The sequence below is a fragment of the Electrophorus electricus genome, chromosome 11 (genome assembly GCF_013358815.1).
Source record: "Electrophorus electricus isolate fEleEle1 chromosome 11, fEleEle1.pri, whole genome shotgun sequence".
Taxonomy (NCBI): Eukaryota; Metazoa; Chordata; class Actinopteri; order Gymnotiformes; family Gymnotidae; genus Electrophorus; species Electrophorus electricus.
The window spans coordinates 9,533,046-9,558,712 of record NC_049545.1 but is presented as its reverse complement, the minus strand read 5'-3'; the positions used below and the strand labels follow the sequence as shown (position 1 = coordinate 9,558,712).

The following is a 25,667-nucleotide window of genomic DNA, read 5'->3' as shown; positions in this document are numbered from 1 at the left end:
AACACACACACACACACACACACACACACACACACACGCGCGCACACACAGATTTAACATGGACAAGCACACATGGGCTGCATAGCACATACACTCTCGCAACTGCATAAGCTATGCAAACATGGACACCCACACATACTCACTTATAATGGCCCATGTGTGGTGAATGTAGTGTCAGCTCAGTGTTAGATGAAGCACGTACTGAGTAGTGTTTGAAAAGTAGCTCAGCAACACTCTCTAGATGAGATGCAGAGACAACACACACGTGTACACACACACACACACACACACACACACACTACAGGTGCACAGACTCCAGTGGAGTACCCCATCCACCCCATTTCATGTGAGACAAAGAGACAGAAAGAGAGAGACATGCAGAGAAAAAAAAAAGAGTGTGCATGTGTGCGTGCGTGCGTGCGTGTGTGTGCGTGTGTGTGTGTGTGTGTGTGTGTGCACATGTGCGTAAGTGCGCATGTGTGTGATTGTGTGTCTACCTGAAGGAGTGGGGGGAGTGGGGGGAAGCTGAGTGGAGCAGAGGTAATGATAAAAGCAGCACAAGCTGACAGTGCTCTCACAGCTTTGGAACTTCTATCACATAATGAAAACTCAGCCTTGCAGTACACATTCTCAGCCTTCAAAAGCAGCCCCAGCCGGTCCTCACACCTGCTGGGCTCAGGCTGCCGTGGGTGCGCTCCTCAGTTATGGGTTAGCTCTGAGGCACTACTCTGGAGATAAAACAAATGAAGTTGTGTCCCTACCCACTCAACCAATATCTCCAAGCCTCTGTTTTTCCAACGAATGCAATCGTGTGGTCAGTGTGCTGTGGCTGCAGGAGGTAAGCGCAGGACCATAAGGGAGAACGAGGTGATTTACGGGCGTGATAAAGCGCTCCAGCTGGAGTTGCGGTCAGTCGCACGCGCGGCTGGGGTGGGGGTGGGGGGGATAATGCTTGCGTCTCTGCCACAATACTACCACTCACGCAATTACATTAGGTCCCAGCCAAAGGCTGAGAGATGGGCCAGCCCTTCAGTGAAACAGCGCTCTCTTAAAAGGACAGGGCAGCACAGGGCCAGAAGAGCAGGGAGCAGGGAGTTAACGCTTGCGACTCACACGCATACACGTTCGCGCGCTTGCACGCATACGTTCACATGCGCACAGCCCACTTCTCTCCAGTGTGAGTCACGACGCACAGAGCCTGGAGCTCTGGGTGTATAATGAGCTGCACATATCTCACATTGAAACGGCTTTACTGTAAACCCAGCATACAACCACCAGGAAATCTGCAGAAGCGCTAAAGACGGAGCTAAAAGTAGAACTGAATGACGAGGCGGCCATTATATTGACCATGACGCACTGGCTCGCGCGATGATGCGGGCAGCCCTTTGTGATCAGAAAAGAGTTGCAAGCTCAACCTTGAAGCTAACTTCAGAAGCCACCGCTACCTCTAATGCACCAAGAGCCCAGCAAATCCAGTAGCCCAGCCGGCCGACTGACCCTACGGCTTGTATCGAGCTGTGGCTCGGCGATAAGTCCATTCACATATGTGCACTGGTTCTGTATCACGGAGTGCACCTCTGAAAAACAAGAAAGCTATATATCATGAAAGGGAACTATAAAAAGACAAGGTTCAGCACTGTGAATGACGGCCATTTCACAAAGCATCCGTCTCACTTCTTCGATTTAAGAAATGTTTTGACACCAAGTGAAAAAAGCCAGTGGGATTATGCCGTTTTCAATTCATTTGTCAATTTTCACGATAGTCCATAATTTGCCAGCAGTCAGAGTGGAGTTGCAGTTTCACTCTTTGAAGGAGAATAAAGCTGGCTTACACAGGAACACTCAGCTACTGTCCTACACTAACCAACAGCGTTGTGTAACAGTAAAAGCTGCACTGGCGTGAACAGCTCATCTTTAGCAAAAGCCCCGGTTAGACCTTTCTCGGCCTCCTGCATTCGCTCTGGCTCTGATGCCACAATGCACCATGTGTATGTTTATTCACAGCCAGAAGTGTTTGTAGTGCTTAAACCAGACATGAAAGATCAAAACCACAGTAAACCAGCATCATATTTCTCTTGGTGCATGGGCTATGAGAGATGCCTCAGCGGGCCCAAATGAGCCTATATTCTGAAGCACAGTGCATCCCAGATTTCCTCTGTTATTTACAGAAGGATTTTTTTTTTTAAAAAACCATGCAGCTCACATTATCCCAGTTTACCCAAGTGAAATGTTCTCCATTATGTTGTAAATGTCCTCAGGTTGTAAATGAGCAGTGTAGTGATGGCTGAAGTGCTAGCTGTAACAGCTGGGATGATGAAGACCATCCTGTCTGTTTTATTGTTCAGCCTCAGGTCGGTCCTGCAGCCTCTATTAGACATGCTCAGTGTAATGCAGCAACAGCAGCCCCTACCAGCACAAGTATATGCTTGATCAAAGTGACACAGTATAGAACATACCATTGTTTGTGTGTCACTACAAATAATCCACCGACACTGCCATAATGTCGTATTTTCTACATTTTAGCAGGTATCACAGCCAACAGCCCTAGCCCCTGAGGAGAGTAAAGAACCATCACTAAGACACAGGCAAACAGAGCAAAAAGGCTGTAATTACACGCAGTTGGTAAACACGAGGCTGGACAGGTGAGGAAAATGATCCAAGGCTGAGTTAGCATGTGTGCTTATGCTAGTGTGCTGCACTCACCAGTACTCTGCCCGTGAGAGTCTGCGCTGAGATCATCACCCCGGCCCAGTCTTTGACCGAGGTCATCCAGCCCACCTCATTGGCTGGAGCTTCCTCCTTCTCATCCTGACTCTTCACTGGCCCGTCGGCCTTCCCGCTATTCACCTTCTGTGCCTCCTATATGTGTGCGTACACACACACACATAAACACACACACAAAACAAACAAACAAACAAACAAAAACAAAGATTGTAAGCATCAGAAAGAATACAAGATGTTGGAAAATACACTTACATTTTTATTTCGTGCACAAAAAAGCCTCCCAGGGCCAGTTTCTGAATTGACATAGTACATTATGAGTGTCACACTGTGAAGTAGCTGGAGCATAACATTGTTCATAGTGATGTAAAAGCTATGATGCAAAGCATTCTCTAGTACACATAGTATGCATGATGCTTATATCTAGCCTAGATACATATTGTTATCATATTTGAAAAAAAGAATGAAAACTGATGTTTAAAAAAAACACTGATTCCAGTCATGACTCATGACTCACACAAACATTCATGAACACATCACATGTGGCACCAGAACAGCTGACAGCAGGGCCTTGCCACAGTTAAGCCAGCATGGCAAGGCTCTCTTTGTGCGTGTACGTGCGTGCGTGCGTGCGTGTGTGTGTGTGTGTATGGCATCGCTCAGACTGCCTGACGCATGCAGTGCGCCTGACGGTGTGTAGGCTGAAGGAACCGCGCTGATTCACAGGCCTAGGCAGTCGCTATGGGATACTGCATCCACAGCGCTCTGCAATGCTTCCCTGGCAGGCAGGTGGCTAGAAATGCAGCCATCATGCATTCAGCAGCGAGTCCTTTTCATAAAATTAACAAAAAATTAACAAACTCATTCATTATTTTTAATATCTTCAATCCTTAATGCTTAGTAGGGTCTTGGACTTATATGGAAAATTGTGTGACATATACAACTGTGGATAACAGAGAGACTTTCAGTTATCTCCCAATCGTGCTGTGCACAGTACCTTTCAAGGCTATGTTTAATGCTAATGGAACTGTCACTGACATGTCAGATAATGCTACTGCATGACGATTTCTAAAATATACATAATTTCATACTAGAATGGACAAATCCTGCAACCCAGCAGAGGAAAAAGCAGTAGCAGATATGACTGGCTGCTGACCTGGTGAGGCATGAGCGTGGTTTACGGGGGAGGAAGGATCCTCCTACCGCTAACGTCACCTACACTAGCAAGCGCCATTGGCAAATGATGGCCAAAAATGTGTCCAATAAACTGGTCAACCCAGATCCTGTGGTCTGGGGTGGCAGGGTACAGATTAAGAAAGACTCCAGGATGGTATTAACCTCATATTGCATATCTGCCATTATGCCTGTTTGCCTGATAGGATGACCAAATGCAGAAAAGAACTCACTCAGAAAAACAGGTTTTACTTTTCAAATAAAATAAAAGTGTATTTTTATGTCAAAGTGCAAAGCATTGAGTCAGCCAGAGTGCTCATCAGTTCCGCTCTCCGGAGGAGTCTCTAGGACCTCCCTGGGGACTGCTGATGATGTGTGATGGAAAGTTCCAGATACTTCCACTGAGCACACTGATGAAAGCCTCCTGAGGAGAACAACAGCCCTAACAACAAACAAGGGGGAATGACCATATAAAACATAGCCTCCCCATCAGAAAAGCAGCTAAGGTACACTGTACTGGCCACCAGGTAGAATATGCTGCATGTCATGCAGTGTGTCTGTACTAAATATATTGGAAACTAAAGATTGAATTCCCAAACACAAACACATCATTCTCTCTACAGTTTACATTTTGCAGAGATGAAGTGAAATCCTTATTAGATATCCCGTTCTAAATCCTAAAGCAGTAAAAACACTTTTTTGTGTGGGGATTTTGTTTTGTGTGTGTATTCATATGAAGCACATCCAAGCCCTTGTCCTTAATAAATTTCCAAAATTATGGTTGGGTGATTTGTCAAAAAATAAATATGATACCTGAAGGTACTTACTTGTGATATGATATCTCAAGAAATTACACATCATGATATTTAGATTTTTTTAGATAAATTGAACAAAATGCACTGCAAAACATCCTGTCATGCAGTAGTATCAAATTTCAAGACTGAGCAGTATGAGCACAATAACATTAAGTGCTTACAAAAAAAAAAAATCAAACAATTGTAAAATATAAATAAATAAATAACTTTTGACAGAGAGGTTATAATTGTTACTGTGCAGTTTTTAATGTTACAATCTCTTTAGTGTTTGGTTAGGGCTTTAGCAGTTCTGAGTATAGCCAGGCATAATGTAACAAAACCTTTTCATATTGCTCACATTAACCATAAATATCTCATCATTCAAGTAGTAACAAGGCTCTGAAACCAAACAATATTAATCTAATTGGCAGTATCTACATTTAAAAATTAAATTGAAATAGCTGATTAGGTAGACTGCAGAAAGCATAGTTTGTCTCTGTAAAATGCATATATATATATATATATATATATATATATATATATATATATATATATATATATATATATATATATATATATATATTGTGTGTGTGTGTGTGTGTGTGTGATTCCACAATGTATTCCACCATTTTATTTTATTTCATTTAAATATATTATTAACAATACATAAACAAACAGGGGACGTTTTTAGCTCTGGTCTTAGCCAAACAGGCACTGGAGAGCAGATGATCTAAATACCTCAGCTAACCCCAGGAAGAAGCCTGCTGGATAAGGCAACCGACACTGGAGTTAAAGTGAATAGCATCATCTACAATATCAGGCATGACTCATAACTTTCTGATGACATTTCAATGCCATCCACTTGCTCGCCTTCTGAATGTGGCAACAGTGCTGTGTGTCTGAAGTGTGTGGGCATCAGTTTCTAGAAAGAATGCCCACTGCTTTCTTCCACACTATCCTCCACACTGATTTAAAACCCATAGGTTTTATGAATAATGAGAAGAAAGCGTGTCTTTGTTTGTCTCCATAGGTTCCAGCTTTGTATGTCAGGCCTTTGCATGGTACACACATTAGGACTGATTTTGACTGATTTGTCATTCACCCTTCATTGTTTTTTTAGCCTTTATGTAAATGTAATATAAAACAGCATTATGTACCTTGGAGTGGAACTGTAATTATACACTCAGAGGTTTAAAACACTCACATACTCAGTGGGCTAAAAGAGTTGAGCAATTCTAACGATCCTCTCTGGACGTATCCAAACACAAGTCTTACACAGAAACAGACCGATGCTCAGTGTGCCACATGGGGTTCTGCTGGACTTGGATTATATTCCATAATGATTCGCCAAAGAGGCAGCTGGTGTTCCAATAATTAGGTTTATCAAATAACAGTGTCAATAAAAGTAGCCCTTAAAAGGTCTTCTAGTTGCTCTTCAGCTACTGTTTCCCACTGTGTACAACAGCCCAGTTCTCAGAATGCAGCTTCTATGTGCATAAAACAAAAGCGAGGGTGCTTCGCCCTCTGCCTGGCAAACTTCAACACACATGCCAAGCTCATCCAACACGCACCCCAGACACACCCAAGTCTGTCATTCCCTGTAAACACTGCAGCCAACATGCTGTGGCCAACATGCATATAGTCCAACCAGGTTTTGATTCAGCCACCTCAGAAGATCTCCTGGCATTCCACCATGTAACGTGTTGTGTGGAGCTCTGCGCTGGACACTGGAGTGTGGTTCAGATGAGCTGACTGCTACAACACAGATGGGCTTAAATAGAAACACAATTCCTTCTAAATTCATGTAATGTTTAATTCTAAAGAAAAACACACTGTACTGAGAATCATGTCTGTTACAGGAGCTTTGGCAACCTTTCTCAGGAAAAAAAAAAAGACAGAAACTCTTGGGGATTCCTGTCGAGGCTGTTTGGGATTTCCTGAGCATCTAATTTCATCTGCTTCACACAAGGAAATGTGTGGGGTAGAGTGAGCAGCATCATTCGTTATGTTCAGAGCTGATTACAGCGCACGATCCAGGCTCCGGCACGCCACTACAATCACATTTCCTCAGCTCCACGTGAACACTGGCAGTGAAAACAATCGCAGCGGAAAGTGTTAGTGGAGGAGAGAGCGAGCCGAAGATGGGTCGGTGGTGTGGGCAAAGCCATGAATTATTTATGCCACTTCATGGCTGATGGCTAAGCAGCACTGAGAGGACAATGAAAACAAGAAACAATTTTTGCTTCATTTGAGCGGCCTGGAGAAGGGGGAGAGCAGCAGGGTTCTGGAGCTGCACGCCAAGGGACACTCCATCTGCTATTATTACACCTGTGATGTCAAAGCCTCAGTGCACTTTGGTCCTTCTCAATACCCAGACAGACCGAAGGCCCATGGGAGTCTGTCTTTCTCTCTCTCTCTCTGCTTCTGTGTCTCTCTGGTTCTCTCTGTCTCTTTTTTCTCCCACTCTATCTGCATGGATGAGTGCACCTTCATTAATGGACAGAGAACATTTGGGATGACCTTGTTTCGCAACCTTTACATTGTGTATTTAGCCAATTTTCTTTTTTTCCCTTTTTTTAAAGAACTGATTCTGAATATGCACAGAATTACATAATTGCACCTACTTTAATTGCATTTGAATCTTATCTTATCTATGTCATCTCCACTAGAATTTTTTAAATACTGCTATTGAACCAGTTCCCATTCTCTCTGTGGATTGGATAACAGCACTAGCAGGCTTCAGTCCTTCCTCCAGGGCGTGCGAGTCCACCACCGCATTTCTGGAGACACTAAGCCATGCTGCATCGCTGAGTGACTCTGGGCACTTAGAGGAGAGCACAAACCACTCAGCTCTGTTTGGACACCATAGTGAAATATCACTTTGTCAAGCAGAGATAGCAACCCCTATTGTCCAGTCTGCCCTTGCAGCCTCTACAGGCTGGACAAGGGCAGCACAGAGGGCAGCTAGGTCTCTCTCTGAACCATAAAACCCACCCCTTCAGTACATTTACATTTAAGGCATTTAGCTGACACTTTTATCTAAAGCAACTTACAATTATGACTGAGGGTTAAGGGCCTTGCTCAGGGACTGTCAACAGTAGCAACTTGGCAGTGGTGGGGCTTGAACCAGTGAAGTACCTTAACCACTGAGCTACCACTGCCCACATGAATGACAGAAAATGTAAATGTTAACATGTCATCAGGTATGGACCATGTGACACCCATTGTCATAGACTTCACAGGCAAAAATAGGGTCCGTCTATGATACAGCTCTACTAGGGAGCTCAACTAATAATGAATGGCATAGAGCAGGCCACATGACCCAGACTGTTTTACCACAACTTGGCTTCAGCACAGCTATTCTAGACACTTCCATTTGCATTGCTTGGGAAAGCTGGGTTCCACTCAGAGCTCTATTTTTAGTTTCACCCCAGGAGCCAGGAAATTAAAAAAAAACTTACCAAGCACCACCACCCCCACCCCCATTTTTTAAAACTATTGCCATAGTTAATGTCAGAGAGAAAATGTCAGACTCTAATGCATCTTCTCCAACAGCTCATCTCCATTCATAAACCTCCTCCCCTATAATAAATGTATTTTTCTCTGTAGTATAGATTCACACTCAGCAGACTCTCCCTCTCCTAGATTAAGATGTAGGGCTTAAAGGGAAGCTCAGGGTAAGGTTTAAAGATTATGCAGGCATGGAGCTACATAATCTATGCTTGTGGTCTGCCTGCCTGTCTTATTCAAGTGTATCTCATCTCATTTCAGCCAAGCAATAAGACCATGCCCCTACAGTAGATGCATGACACCCCAGTACTCCATAAACCCCTCCTGTGACTACTACGGGTTATCATTTTGACTACTCTCACACAAAGCCCGCTCTTCATAATAATAGTTATTCATATGCAGCATCTTCTGACTAATGGTATGAGAGGTATCTCGAAGTCAAGCTTGAAGAGTCAGTGTGTGTGTCTCCCACACACACACTGACTCTTCAAGCTTGACTTCGAGACGCAGCGCAAAGCATTCACTCAGCATCAACTTAAACCAAGACTGGCGCTGCACTTAAAACTGATAGTGGTGAGAAGTCTATAGGGAAACATTAACAACAGAAAAGATATAAGAGTCGCATTCATTCCCTCTGGCAGCTGTCAATGTGGAGGGACGGGATATCAGCCTTACTGAGAGGTTATCTATGTCCGTGTCACATCAGCTTTAGAGCACCCCTATGCAGAAATATTTTTGAGCACCACATGTTTGAAGAGGATTAAAAGATTTGTGTACAATATGACATACACAATGTCAGTAGGCAGGAAGCCATAATAGGGCCCTTTCCACAGGAGCGCAATGGCCGTTCAGGAAAATGGTGGTGGCCGGTGATACTGCTCGTGAGAAGCCGTCGGTTTTGTCCTGGACAGCCACTGAAGGACAGGCAGTACTGTCTCAGAAAGCCATCCCCCTCTCATCTCCACTCAGACGTAACACCCTCCTGACAGCAGGGACACAGTGCCACTCTGTATAGCAACAAAGGCTGAACGCACCAGGCTTTCTACCCGATTCCTCACCCTGTACCGACCAAATGTGTGATGTTCTGGACCAGTGCTCTGAGATAAAAACTGATCACTTCTGAATTGTGTAGCTGGGTAAGGTCAGATTACAGGTCTCTGAGTGCCTTATTTCAATAATCCTAATGCCCTCCCATGGTGAATAGGGAGCAGTCTACTAAAAGTGGCTTTTCTTGTTTCATTCAGTAGATGTCTATTGGAATTTCTCTTTTAGAATAACGTTTAGTTGAGAGCTCCAGAAGGACAAAATGAGTAAATGCTTTCCTGAATTTCCTGCTGGCAGTAATGGAAGCTCAGAATCCAGTCAAAGAAAAAGAGGACAGACGGACAGACACAGACACCACAGCTACATGGGTCACTGGCCAAAACAAAATTGCTCTCTCCCTCACCAGCTGTGCTCTCAGACTGCGTGTCAGTCCACAGGCATCCCTGAGCAGGTAAAGGTCTACTGACCTGCAGCACAGTGCAGTCTCATGAGCAGCAGGCAGAATTAATTGGCCCCTGAATCACCATGGTAACTGCACAACACTGCAATGTACTGTGTGCTTTGAGAGCCCTTGTTTAAACAGTGACAAACTTAGTGACAAACAATTGCACATTAAGGTTACAGGGCATAAGTTGAAACTGCTTATGTAAAGTGTTTTAGGGAGCATTTGGGTGAAGTGTTTTTTTGCCAAGAAGTCTTTGGGGATTAGAATTATCTGTTGTGAAAAAGAGACTATAGTTTTAGCAAAACTTGGTTAAATACCCGACAACAAATACCTACTTTCTCAAACACTCAAAAATGAATTCAAATTGTTGCCACAATATTTTTTCATAACATACAAATGCACATAAATTATGAAATAAATCTATGAATAAATAGCCTAAAGCCAATCCAAGCTGGGGAATTCTGCAAGGAGAAACAGAATTTTTTATTAAGACCTTATCTCAGTTTCTAATGAAATGAAGGCGTTCCCCGGGCCATGCTGCATTTCGTAATCCATGATTACCAGCTTCCAGTGCTGTTATGGTTTTACCTGGTGCTTCTTCTCATTTCCATAGTCACAGCCCACTCAGGCACCTGCAGGGGGACTTCATATTTCTTATTGCTCCAACAAGCACCATTTCCTCTCAAGGGCATAACCCAAACAAGCATATCTCAGTGTGTGTATCTATATGTGTGTGTGTGTGTGTATGTGTGTGTGTGTGTGTGTGTGTGTAAGCATACATTTGTAGCAGAAACTGATCCCCGTCTCTTGCCAGGCGAGATTTGTGTCAGTACTGGTTACCTCCCTCCTGCATCAGCGTTGTCCAAATCTCCTTCACCATGAAACTCCCATCTGTGCTCCTAGCTCTGCCATTAGCGCCCAGTAAACAGGGGCCGGAGCTGAGAGCAGCAGCATGCTGTCTGGCGTCATGCACAAGCACATGGAAAAGGGCAACACCACACACGCCACACGGTGATTTCAATTAGGAGATAAGGACCAATGTAATAATGTCTCACAGAATTCATTAACGCTACCCATATCTACTACCATAATGCTTTCATAGGGTTGGCTGGTGCTGATGGAAAGGAGGGGTTGTTTTAGCTTGCCCAGGTTACATGTGTAGTGCTCTCATAGATAAGACAGGTCTGACATACACACACAAAGCCCCCTTCTCCTGTTCTCTCTCATTCTCTGCAGTTACTCTTGGTGTGATAGCTTAGAGCTGCCATCCACATGCATATGCCATTTCCTGGTGAAACAGCCAACTAAGAAGAGACTGAGATTGTGACACCCACACATGCACACATGTTCACACAAACACTTCCCAAGCCTCCGGTCCTCAACAAAGGGCACCACAGATGCGAACATCTCTGCTGCTCTAAAGGGCTTTTCTAATCATGCTCTTCAGGTGGACTTTAAGTTGAACACTTCACCTCAGAAACCTCTGAAAAGCATGCAGATGGTGCCTGACCTGGTCCTGGCCCCCTCAGCATCCTTATAGCATGACAAAAAGACCACAGCTTGGAGCATCTAATTGGCTCCTGGCAGGCTGACCTGTGCCGATACATGACCTTGTCTAAAAGCAACTAACCCTCTTTTCAATGAATTTTTAAAATGAGCCAAAGCGCAAAGGTAACCCCCCTCTCAATGGTATTAGACCACAACCCTTTGTCAAATTAAATCTTTAAAGGTGACCTCATCAATCATGGGCCATTTTGATCTTGCATGCATGAAAGTGGTGTCGGCTCATGAATGATGTGGTGCTGGTATTTGGCACCAGAGTGTGCTCATTGTGTCTCTTCACAATATCCCCTTCTGGTCCAAATCAGAAACCTGTGCCATTTAAAATTTCACAAAAGCGGACAGAGATAAGTGCACATGACTCTGAGCAGCCATCTGTTCCCCTCCGCACTCATTCATGAATGTGAAGTTTGTCAGCTTCGGCAGGATGAACCCTTCTTGGTCGATCGTTCAGAGAGTCTCCTCTCACTCCAGCGCTGTCTTCCATGCGCCACTTCAGTCACACCTCCTCTGCAAGCGTCTGCACTGACACACACATCCAGGCAAGTGAAGCCTTGGCTTCCACGCGTACGGCCCAGCCCCACAAGAACCCCCCCCCCCGAGCACACACTCCTGCCAGTGTTTACAGTCAGCGGACACCCCTCAGAGTAACGAGACACCAGCACTCTTCCTGAAATACCACAACTCTTTTAAAAATAAAATATCATAACGCCTGACGCCTCATCCCTGGTCATCCATCACAGGGGCTCTTGAAAGCCTCTTATCCCTCTTTACTGCCAGCCACACCATAAATCAGCCAGGGGGATGAAGGCAGGACGAAGGTGGGATGAACCGTGTGCAGTGGCTAGGCTGGGACCCAGCAAGGGAGCAATGGGATATTAGCTTGCGTCACACTGCTTTCATTATCGCCATTTTCCCGCAGACACTACGTTTTCTCATTAGTTGGATGCGTGGGCTGAGGGAGGGGCTGGCTGAAGGTGCAGTGATGGAAGATCAGGAGTGGAGGGTGCGGCATAGATGACACAGCACCATCGAGCATTACGCAGACACGCTTATTACCCTGCTATGTGTCACAGGTCTCCATGACATTTTGTTGAAATTGAAACTAAAATTCTGATATTCAGTTAACACAGATTTTTTTTTCTGATATAATTCACTATTACCCACAAGCTTTAAGAACTATTCAACAATGAAATGTATGAAAACATTTTATATCTAAAAAATAATTATGCCCCTATTGTTTTACAATACTGAATTCAAAATTTAAAAAAATTTCAAATATATTACAAAAATGGACAAGTTCACACTAACTGAAGTGTTTTCTTCTACTTGTCGGTATGTTGACAGCCGTTAGGACAGACTAGTCTGCAGTGCACTTTACACATCTTTATATTTGGCCTCTAAGCATGTACATGGTTGAGAATGCATGCATTAAATTGAGTGCACAGTACCATTGTGTGTTGTATGTGCATGCATGTGTGCGTGTGTGTATGTGAGTTTGTGTGTGCATGCAAGTGCGCGTTTGTATAAGTGTTTGTGTGTGTGAGTATGTGTGCGCATCTCTCTGAAAGGACAATGCTCTGAGAGGAGCAGTGCAGTTGGCTTGTGTGCTGTGAGTGGCCAGACGTGGGCCTGCTCTGATGCATGGTGGCCTCAGCAACCATGGCTCGCTTACATGACTTCACCTTCACTGCCTCTCCTTACTGTACACGCCAGCAGCTCCCTAAGGCATTCTGCATAATAGAATGGAGGAAATGCATCTTCAACATGGTTGCTACGGGTTTTGGCTCTGCAAAGTACTTTTGTCCATTTTTATAGATAACTGTACATAATACAGTGTGACAAACCACACTAGCAAAGGGACCTGAGATTGCTTTATCTGAAGCAGCTTGAGGAAAGTGTCTGATGCAGTTTTGCAAGTTGCCAGTTGGTGTGTATAAGCTTCCCTTACTTGATAACTATGTTAGTATTGCTGTTAAAATGTCTTGGCTGACCAACTACATTTGGGGTAGTGGAAAAATGTAGATTCCTCTTTTCATCAACTTATTCCTGCATGCTCTGTTCAGATCAAAACCCTGATGATTATATTACTATCTGACCTGTATAGGAATAAACTGTTAAACACTCAGTTAATTTTACTCACCAAGTGGCTCCACAATATCAATAAATATATGTACAGTGGATTGCTAGAGTCATCAGTGTATTGTTATATCCCTAGTTGCTGCTGGCTGTTTTCTTTGACTAGTGATACAAAAAAAAGTAACTCATAAAAAAGAAAAAAACTGTGAAGATCTCTGGGCCCAATCTGACCAATGGCACAGTGTACTTTTCCCAGAGAGACCTGATGAGCGGCAGTCTCTGCTGAGGGCTCTGCCCTACCCTGGAGAAGCATTTCAGTCAGCACTACGCTGAGTCAGACCTGGTCCGTCCTGCCCTGTCTCACTGAAACAGACTCTTCACTACTCACAGGCGATAAAAGAAAAAAATACTACACAAAAAATGAATCGTGTCAGAGTGAATTATGAAATGAAGTGACAACAGTTTTTATATGAGATGATTTCAACAATGAATCAGCTCCCCTACCCCTTACACACTGTCCCTCTCTCTTTCACTCTCTTTCACTCTGTTTCTCTGTGAAAACACACACACATAATCTCTCTGTCTCTCTTTCACACATACACACATGTACATATACAACACACTGCACACTAACACTGGCAGATCAGTCTGCTGACATTGGCCAGTCCCCAACAAACAAATCAGCATCCAACAAACACAGAAAGCATCCTGATCAAAACATGTTTTGCTATACAATATAAATATGATCACTGTTAAATTTAGGAAAGTTTTTTTTTTAATCTGAACATACAAAAAGTTATGTACAGGTCTATGAGAAAATGCAGTCCTGCAGTTTATGTCTACTGCACAAGCAGCAAAGCACTCTGCAATTGCCCGGCCTGTTTAGATCTTCATAATACATCTGTACGTTAACAGACAGGTTACTCACAGCTATTGCCAGCCTGCTATTGGAGCCCATTCTGAAAGCCAACATTGCCCATTAGGTTTGACATCAGACTGAAAGAAGACAGTAAAGACAAGATCACTTGATCTGAGTTCTGTGTCTCATACCTTCCACATTAGAAGCAGTCCTGCAGCCTCCATCTTAAGGCTAAGCACTGCTTTTTAGCATTACAGTGTGTCAATCCACACCGCTAATCCTGGGACTTATGCATCCCCTTTACAAGGGGTGCAAGCACAATGGAGAAGCACCGAGAACATCTTCCTTCTGCCTTAATTAATAGCCACCATTAATCAATACCCAGTAAGTGCACTTTATCATGCTCATTTGTCAAAAGCTGCGAAGGCTCCAGGGACCAATCAAAGACATGAAGCAACAGAGCGAAATGGTCTGGGTGCATGCCCTGGTCATGTGACCATTACAAAGCACATGGCAAATGGAGCTACCCAAAATGTCAACTGAATCCTTCACCCACACCAGCAACTCTTCCTGACTCTCCCGAATCCTCCACAAGCACTATGCCAAGCGTGGAAAAAAATAATGCTACATTCTCCATGTCTAGTCAAATGGAGCAAGCTTTATCCTCACAATGAAGCAACAGCAACAGAGCATGAGAATGGAAAGCCTTTACTCAAATACACAGATTGTGAGAATCAATTGTCTCTGATGATAAAATTACGCTGGACAAATGTCACTCTCATAAGAGCAGTCCATCGCACATCGCCTGTCGCTTAGCAACAGAGACTTGGATGATAGACTGTAGGTGTGTGTGCTAGAAGTGTGTGGGAGAGAGAGAGGGAAAATGAGAAAGAGAGACAGAATGAGAGCAAAAGAAAGGGTGGGGACTGAACTGAATGAAAGTCAGGCTGAGGCTGGGAGACTGAGATTGTTTATAGCTCACATATTCATAATTAATAATTATGAAATAGCAGATCTGTTAATTAGGTGCTGAAAACTTACATAAATAACACCTGTTTGCTAGCAAACAAATATGGCAGACTATCAAAGCTCTAATAATGAAAATCAGGATCAATCAGAATTTTAAAAAGACTGACAAAATAAGCAAATGAGTTGTGACCCCTGTGTGACAACTGGGGCACCAAGATCAACATTTTCTTCCTGTCATGTGATCTGACTTTGGTAAATGCAACAGTAATCATCAATTCAACAAAATCACCAATGTTGAGTTAGCTCTTAAACTGTTCATTTGCATCCAGATGGATTTATATAAGTCTATAAGTGTTAATTCAAAGTTAATTCTAGTTAATTCAGCACTGGGGATTTTGCTGTATGCCATCGTATTTCACTGCCAATGTTTTATTATACAGCAGAGATTAGAAGAAATTAATTACAAATATATCCCAATTGAGTAATCACCATTTATCATGAATAATTATTACTTGGTAAAATACATAATAAATAGTATCAAAAATAAGTCATCCTCTTTGTAGACCGTGCCAACTGGTTACATAATGCAGGCAGGGAGATGTGACGTGGATCATGAAGTAAATTTTAAAAAATGGTATTTTGAGGCAACCATCTACCCGACCTTCCTTTTTTAATGAGGTAAACACAAGCCAGAGTTTAGCAGCTGCACATTCTATCTAAGCACAGATGTTGACAAGCTTAATACGGTACCTTTGACACAGAGGAAAAGGTATCACATCTCAGGTCAAATCTTACCATGCTGAAAATTATGACAAGGGCCTTGCTTCACTGCGAATGCATAAAGGCACTATGGCTGGTTCAGGCCCCACTGCTGCCAAGTTGCCACTGTTGGGCCCCTGAGCAAGGACCTTAACCCTCAATTGCTCAAGTTGTACTCAGTCATAATTCTAAGTTACTCTGGATAAAAGCATCAGATAAATGTCTGTGTCATTCTGAAGGCCCTGCCCGTGTCATTTTGAAGGAGATGGAACACTGCAGCACAGGTTCACATATCCAGGAGACACAAGACCAAATATTGTCACAGTATTTTTAGAAGCAGTAAGTAGTATAACAGTGTCCTGACCATACTGCAGAATTCATGTCAGGCTCTAGAAGAGGCACCTTTCTCTCCAACTCTAATTCTACATATGAAAAGTGTGTCTCAGGGAAATGCCAGTGATAAGTTTGGCTCAAAGATTGAGGTGAAGAGATAAAGGCTAGGGACCTGCTACAGCTTCCTAAATTAGCCTGGTTATTTTTAACTTTAATAAAGCCATTGTCACAAAGGAAAATGCCATTACAAGACTTAGCAGACAACCAGCTACAGAATGCAGTGGTACACTAATTACGGTAAAGGTTAAAAATGAAGGTGTCATCTGTGTCTTAATTATTTTTATTGCCAGGAACCTGACAATCAGCCCTTTCTTTGATGATATGCCCTAAGGTTCACAACACCAAATCAAAAGTCCATCCTAGAAAGGCCTGTATGTTATGTGGCAGTAAAAACAGGATGAGAGTGTAACCAGACACTATAGTGTGGTGGCAGGACAAACAGCAGCTAAGGTGAGCCAGTATTCAGTTACACAGAGATCATAAGTAGACCTTTTGCCCTACTGTTCTGCCTCCCAAGCCCTGCCTTGCCAGGCAGCCACGGTTTCACACCCCATAACTACATAGGGACATGAGGGAGGGCTGTATAGAGGCAGACTAGGAGAAAAAAAAAAGTACTGGCAATACAGGTTATAGCAACACAAAGCTTGAACTACATATTTCATGTTTCTGTGGTGAAGAAAATTGCTGCACTGCTGATCTGAACATAGACTATGAATAAAAATCCAGTGTGAATTCTTTAGAAAAGGCCTAAAGACAACAACGTGCAGAAGACTAAACAATATAGTTCAGATGCAGTGAAGGTGGTTACAGTACGTGTTGGCAGTCGCGTAGCACTGGGTAGGATGGAAACCCAGCAGCGGCTGAGATATCTCAGCGCCACTAGTCGCTTCAAGCGCTGCCGATCAAACGGCGATGGGTTTAGTTGATCAAACTGCTCAGAGTGGTGAGTCATACAGCCCCAGCCGTGCACGCACGGACCGCTAAGCTACACGAGCCCCAACAGCAACTATAGTTACAAGAAAGGTCTACTGACCTTATGCAGCGATTGACTCTTTCTATGATTTAACTTTTTAACTACAACATTCGTCTAGTTATTACCTGTAGGCTGGATGGAGATGTAATATTGTTGAAAGTCGCGGAAAATGGCAAATACATTAGCTAGCCAGCTAGGTTAGTTAGCGTTAGCTACAGCTGCCATTTGAGGACGCTTTATCTAGTTACTTGTACCGGCAGCTGTAATTTAAAAATTGTTTCATTTTTTTAATATTCTACCTTGGAAATGAAATTGTAATATCTGCTGTTTTCACAATATTATTATTCAATAAAATTCAAGCACATTATTCAGTAAAAGTAATTATTGAATAATGTGCTTGAGATTATGACGCATTTTAGCTGTGTCCACTCACGTTATGAACTAAATACATGGGAAGGCCGACCGATGCTTATTAACCTCACTGGCTATAAGTCACTGCGTGATCAACATTGTAAATGTAAATGATCAACATTTCTGGCGCTTAATCGTCACTATTGGAAGTGTTGGATTTAACCAGATTTCTTATTTTATGTTAGCAAGCAAATAACTATATAGCATAGAAATGCGCAAAAGAATCCAACTGAACATAATTCAGGCTTATGAAAATAAAAAGCGATCTACTCTAGATTCTTCCGAGAGCATTGCGAGCTATGAGTGTGCTAAAGATATGACAGTCGCTAGCAAGCAGCTACATATCCATGGTCCTCCCGCAGAGTAGGAATAAGGAATGAATGTTATTGTTTTACGTGTCTTTTTGATTGTATTATAGCAGTTATGTTTTGCATATGATATTACATATGCCTGTTTGCTCGTTTCTTTGGGCTAACTAAAACGCCATTGGGAATGAGGCGCGAATGAGTATATATTAATATCATTGTTGTTGTTATTTAATATAATGTATAATAATGGCGTATATTGTAGCCTATTGTTTAACTGGCTGATTTTCAGGCCGGTTGGTTGGTATTTTAAATGCTTGCGAAACAATCTATCTTTTGCTAATGTGTATGTTTGTGTGGAGGTACCCGACGGGTACGGGGTAGTGATGATGGTTCTTGCGAGTACAAGGAAATATAATCCTGCCGGCGCGTTGGCGCCACTATTCTTAGATTTCGTGTCTAGAATATAGTATTTTACGGTGGCCGAGAAGTCCCATTGGGATACAAGTTACCCTTCACGCTGCAAATCAGAGCATGCGCTGCAAATACACCGAGCGTGTTCATCAAAAGACAACACATGCGGTACAAACGTGATGCAAATTCACGAACTATATACACAATCAGAAAACACTTTATTCAAAATGATAACACGTGCTATACATTTTAGAAACGCTGTGCAAATTCAGAAAACACATTCAATTTAAGATACACTGCAAATCCAGTCACAATAAAACGTGTGTAGTTTCCGTTGGACCCGGGAGTGTTTCATGTATTTTCTGAAGTTGCATGCGTCTATTTTGGGGAGTTTTGCGCCGCGTTTCGTAAATGTAGTGCACGTGTTTTCATTTTGATAAATATGCTTTGTGTATTTACAACGCGATGGGTCACTGCCACTAGCTAGTTAGAGATACCTAAGCCTAATGTAAGTTGCTATGGCTTGATATTTTAAAATACTTCAATTAGCTACAAACCTCCCTCTCGTCTTTCAGTTGTTAGGACTAGGCTGGACGCCCCCAACACGTCCGTGTTCACGAAGAACAAAATATCTCAGGAATTAATGCATTCTGTCAATCACAAGTATCCTGATATCTAACTGCAACCCATATGATGATGATTTAGAAATACCAGAATCCTTCATCCAAGATAAATATAGAGTGGTGGTGAGATTAAACAAGCGCCAACACGTGAGTCTTCTAAAGCTAGACTTCCAAATAGTGAAGTCTGTGAGAAATCCTTAAGATAAAGGTCAACCCAGTAAGACTCTCATTGATGAAATTACAGAAATGTCTTATCTAAATGTCGAATGCATGGAATGGAATGCCATGACATTCTGCGTTTTAAAAGAGCTGGCGGGCCGTCTTATGGCAAAATGCGTTTAAGAATAACAAGAATAGGGACAAATATTTTTCAAAACATCCTATTACAAAGCAATACTTAAAAAAAAAAAAACTTATTCACTTATTGTAACCAGTGATATTAGCAATATGCAGTAAGCCAGAACATTTTCTCAAAAGAAAAAAGGGGTTAAATATGATGCATTAGAACAAAGAAGAGCATATAACCAAACCATGTTCAACTGACTGCTTTTAATTTGTTGTATTACAATGGTCAGTGAAATAGATTTGTGTCATGTTGCAGTGTGAGTACAGCTGATGACTTAAATGTTCATTATAGTGCGCATACCCCTTTGAGTTCTTTATTGTTCTTTGGGGGTACGAAGATGAATGGGGTTAATTTCCCCTGACTCTACTGCTGTCAGAAGCTGTCCATTTTCAGAGACACAGTCCACATGTTCCTGACCTTCTGGGGAAACATAAAATGATCTTATCTGTGATGGAAGCTCTGTGTAAGGATCTGGCTGAGACAGAGTATATCACCCATTTCACATCACAGTAAATGAGTGCATCTCCATCTCAGACCCAGATAGGCTATATCATCCGAATAAAGTATCTGCTCATGGGAAATGTGATGATTATGCAGTGATCTATACTTTTGTGCTTCCCACAGGTCCCCCTTGCATTGCTGTTCCACAGTCTTTCTTTCCCATATTGGAACGTAACTTAATAAGGCATTGAATTGTTGACCCAGATGTTAATAAACCATTATTGTACCACATTATATATGATAAAAGTCATAATGAGAGTATTAGCAAGACTTCTGAGCCATTACAGTTAAGTAAAGTATTCCACTGTCTGAGTGTCTCACTGTCACAGGCTCAGATCAAAAATGAATATTCTTAATGCAGATCAAGCCTAGACAAACCAAAATAAAATTCCAAGAGTATGAATGAACCGACTTTTCAATCTTTTAAGCTGCTGTTTACTACAGCTGTGGAATTACTGTCAAACGCTGACTGTTTTTTTGTTTGGTCGGTTGGTTTCTTTGTTTCCCCAGGAGACAGCATTTATGGGAACAGCTAGTATCCCCAGGAGTTCCAGGCCTGGCGCGCTTGCTGGAGACTGATCTCGCCGCAAACACAAACACGGCTGTGGACCTCTGCATCCTGCACACTCTGCCATGCTCAGCAAAATGCTTCCAATTTTGCCTAGCAAAAAAAATGGGCATAGAGCATATGACACTCAAAGCAATAGGGCCCTTATCTCTGTATCATGATCAGCTCAAAGAGTCATAAATTATGTCATATTTGCCCATGCTGTTTGCCTACTGGCTTCATTTTAGCTGGCAGTTGATCACTCACTACCAATAACTGATAATCAGTTTGTTTAATATTGGGATGGGGTAGAGAATGTACGGAGAAACCTGTGGCTTTCTTTGCAGCACTATGATGAAAGAACCAGTTGCTGTTAGACATTAGATGTGCTCCATCCATCTCTGCTTTTAAATCTAGGCTAAAGACAGTAAGAATTAAATGCTACAAAGAGCTTTAACACAGTCATCATTCGAAATTCCAGGCGGAGGGAGTCCGTTATGAGATAAACCTCCATGTTACCAAGACAACTAAGCATTTAAAGAAATCTCTTTAAAGATTGATGTCAACATCTTACATAAATCCTTAACACTGAGGATTGAAATGTAGGCTAGTTTTGATTGGTAAAGCTTAGAAATCATTTGAATTAAACTGGTGTGCCAGTAACTTGCATAATAATGCTTGCATGGGGCTAAATGAGAAGTAAAAATGTTCTGTATGTTTAAGACAATGCAAATATGACCATGCTAAATGTCCCCACTAGATCCTATCACTATTAGGCACCTTAAAACTATTAGTTGATTATTAGTTTAATATGCATGCTCATCAGAAGTATTTTCTATTCATGATCTGAAATAGCCATTAGGCTGTTGAAAGCAGGTCAGTGTCAAAGCATATGGAAAGTCCTACCAACTGTTCCTGTATTATATATGGCAGTGAGGATCTGCAGATAGCTTCAAAGGGGCAGCATAGACCCTAAGAATAGGTCTGAAGTGAACAGCAGTTAACTAAGTTTCCTACACTACAGTAACAGCAGGCTTGTCAGGAGCTCAAACAGACCTCCTAAACTTATCAAGCAGATCAAAAGTTGGCAAAACCATTTCAATAAGAATAAAAATAACATCTTATTTGACAGAGATGCCTTGAAGATGTATAGTGGATTAATAATTCACAGAAATTTAAGAAAAGCCTGAATGTGCAATAATATTTCACCAAGGTCAGTTGGGTATTTTTACTCTATTGATTTACACAGACCTGAACTATCTATCAACCACAAAACACAATAAATTATGCAAGATAAGTATCTGTGTCCACAACAAATGAGCACAATGAACACTAAATTATAAATATGGGATTTCACTTTTGGTAGGTGTTATATTTGTTGAATGTCTTACAGTAAGTTTTGCCACTCAAATGCACATAATCTGTCATATTTTTTTGTTTGGGAGTGGGGGGGGGGTGAATTGCAGATTATGAATTGCAGGCACATTAGTCACATTTAATGTGACATTTAATTATTTAATGTGTCAAAGGGTACATTTTTAAAAAACTGATAACACATGCCAAATAAGGACAGAAAGGTTGTTGCAAAGATGGACTGTAGTGGATTGTCCATGATCACCAATCACCAACCAATCCAGCCAACCACAGGATAGTGACTTTAAAAAAAGCATTAAAGAAAAAAAACAACAACTGCAGACTAATCTTAACAAAAATGTTTTATGTTACTGAAAACCATATCTAACATAACAAAAATGTTACTGAATGTTGTATGCTTTATAAAGGACTACTGTTTAAAAGGCAACTGTATCCTGTACACACACACAATGTCACATTACCTGCTGTTGAAAGTGGAAAAAGTAACACGATGTGATAAGTCCTTTCACCCATTTCCCTCATCCATATGGTTGAAGAAAGCAAAAGATGCTTTTAACCTATAAATATTTTGCCAACTGTTGCAAACCTGGTGTTGGATCTATAAGAGCATGGTCAGCATCTCATTGGAGTCTTTGGGTACAACTGCTTATCACAGTTGTATAACAGCTCAAGGATTATAGGTCCACTTTACAGGTGCAGGTGCCCCCCATGGTACAAACGCGCTTCCTTTATGATGTTCCAAAATGATTATGTAGTTGTACACAATCCTCCACAAATCCAAGCCCTTTTGGCAAACTGTTAAAGCTCATATTAAGATCTATAGAAAATACAAGTAACATGATTTTTCTAAACAATTTCAAATTCACCAGCAAAGACTGCAAATGATCTCAAAAAGGGACCCAAGTTACCAAACCATCATAACTCCACAGAATATTAATTAATAATTAATTTAGCTAGCTAGCTAACTATTATAAGAGGTCATTTAGATTGCTACTCTGCTCAAGTTTGCATTGTTTATTGTATTTTAATCATCAGGAAACAGCTTATACTGCATGTCCAGCATGGCCAGTTCCACTCCTAGAGTACCCATTCACAGCACAAAGGAAGCCCTTTGTTTTATATCTAAGCACTGAAGGATCTAGCATCCAACTTATACTGACTTTAAAATGAATAAACAGTTGTATGTATGTCAACTCTCATAAGATGACACATCATTTCACTATTTGTGGGGTCATCAAAAACTGAGCATTGATCTTTATTTAGTCTATTTAAGAGTGGCTTTCCTATGTCTGAAACCTCCTTAGTTTCCATATACTGCATGAAGTTGAACTGGAGGTCATCTGTCTTGGGTGGTAGATTTCTTTAGTCCACTGCTTTTCTTTCTATTTGAGACATGATCTAATACAAGGAAATAAACAGTTTTCAGCCTTCATGTCCTCGAGGACAAATCCTACACAATCTGCTTCTGTAATCTGATAGTTTTCTCAGTAAAAAACAGGCCAAAGAAGGCATCTTGGGCTATAACTAACAGAATCCTTGGCTTGGGAGATTTTATTACTTTAAATGGTAAATGATGTAGGGTGTAAAATTACAATTTATTAACAACAGATGAATTAAACTAAAGTCAAGAACTTGTTAAATGTGTGCATTATAGTCAGTATCTTATGTTTTATTAATATGTTTATAAACATATTGGATTTTGATCAAATTTCCGTAAATCAAAGTAATTGCATGTGTATTGTCATACCACCCCACCCCCCCTAGTACACTACACTACCCAGCAGGCTGTTCGTCACCCAGCCAACTACTCATCCAACCACAGACATTCCATCAGATCATAATCACCAGAAAACTGATTTCACTTGGGACTATGTATATAAGCCTGCCTAGATACTGTACCTGGTTTTGTGTTTCTCGATTCTGATTTTGATTCTGCCCCCCTTTTTAGAGTTTTCCTGCCTGGTTTTGGATAGCTTTTCTGGTTTTTGACACTGACTGCTTTTTCTTCATGATTCGGATTACCCCTGACTTTGTCCTTTTGGTTTTGACCCTGGTTTGTTCATCCACCACTGTGTTGGAACACCAATAAAACTCCTATTTTATATCCGTGAACGTCTGACTTTGCCTGGCCCAGCATGTGTTTTCGAAAATTCCTGTTAATCTATTAAACCTGCTAAAATTGCACTTGCTAAAACATAAAAACATTTATAATTGAGTAGGTTAAGTTCCACTAATATTGCAATATGTTCCTAACATCTACTCCAATGCAGGGTCTTTACAACTAGCATGTTATGGATGAGGCTGTTTGAGCATCTATAGTTGACAACATAAATACCTGGAGCAGGGTTTCAATTGTAAGATTGTGTTTGTATTTAGCAAAGAACCTCTAAAGGTTATTTGATTTTTCTGCTAAGAAAAACATTAAATGGAATGACACTCTTGAAAGACATGCAGATGGACATAGTAGGAGAATGGATGACTGATTCAAAGGCACATTAATATACCACACAGCCATTCAATTTCTCTGCACTTGGCTGCTTGATGCGCATGCTTTTGTTGTTGTTTGCTTCTGCGTGGTGTAAATCTGCAGTTGCTGAGGTAATTGGAAAGACAAAAAGACAAATGCAATTTCCCTCAGAGCACAAACATCTCATCAAAGTCAGAACCATAGCAGCAAAGCATGATGCTTAGAATCAACTGCTATGACTGGCAGGGCTCGAAACAACACAGAAATTATTTGAATCAGAAATCAGACTTTTCTTTAACAAACAAGCAAAAGATATATATATAATAATATATAATATATATATTTGCTCACCATCTATAATGTACATTCTAATTAGTTAAAATAAAGAATATTACTTAGTGACCTTAGTATATGAGTTTATAGCTATTGTATAACTATGTTCTGAGTGTACCATTTGATCACGGATCCCCAACTTGGCTTTTCAAAACCTGCCTCCTGCTGAGGGTAACTGACACCCCCACCTAGTAAACATACCTCATATGTACCTACGCATACATCCCCACTTACTCCATGTAACACATATGTGCCTTCACATACAGCTCATGGCTCTTGAAAACACTGATTGTTTGCTGTGTAATAAAAGGGTTGAAACAGAACTCTGCAAATGGGGGAGAATCTCCATGAGATCTACATTGGCGTGGCATTAGAGCCAACTAGTGTCAACCAGCACCAGCGGTGTCATTTATTGCTGGTGGGTTTCCTCCTCTACTGCTATGACAGGGAGAGGGAGAGGGCATGACCTCTGAGAGGTTGAGACCAGGGCAACAAGCTCTGTTGCTGTAAAATGACCCATCACCTCTTGCCGGGCCTCTGCCTGCCGTTTTCTGCTCTGCTGGAGACACACAAAAAGAGCAGCCCATCGGGAGAAGGTAAAAGGAAAGAGGAGAACAGGAATGTTGCATATGGCCATCTTCTGAGAGGACAAACTGCATGCTTATGGCCTTGAGGGTTTCTATAGCTATAGGGTTGGGTGAGGAAACTGTGTTCAGGTCTGCCCGAACACTCTAGCTGTCAGTTAGTGTTCAGCCTGTCCATCTTGGTACACTCATGATGCCCATGTCAGGTACATTTCTATAAGACATAAAACTGTCTAAATGTCAAGCTACCCTAGCTACAAGTGTCTGCTGAATGAAAGTGGTAGAGCTCAGAGACGGCTATAAATCTCCCACTGTCCCCGGTCCCTATTACATAAGAACTGTTGCATTTCCTCTGTGGCCTCTGTTGGGCACACACAGACAGACAGACAGACACAGACACACACACACACTCCTCCACATGTATTCTTAAACAGACCTATGTGGAAAAATCACTGCCAGCTAAATGGATTGAGCAGGGAACGC

At 41.8% G+C, this 25,667-nt stretch overlaps 1 protein-coding gene across 1 annotated transcript in view; it reads right to left on the bottom strand.

Annotated features, from left to right (window-relative positions):
* kcnma1a (potassium large conductance calcium-activated channel, subfamily M, alpha member 1a) overlaps positions 1-25,667 on the bottom strand; it is a 132,206-nt gene that overhangs the window by 94,519 nt on the left and 12,020 nt on the right. The window contains 1 exon segment of the mRNA XM_027013091.2: positions 2,704-2,859. Coding sequence (XP_026868892.1) covers positions 2,704-2,859 — 156 coding nt within the window.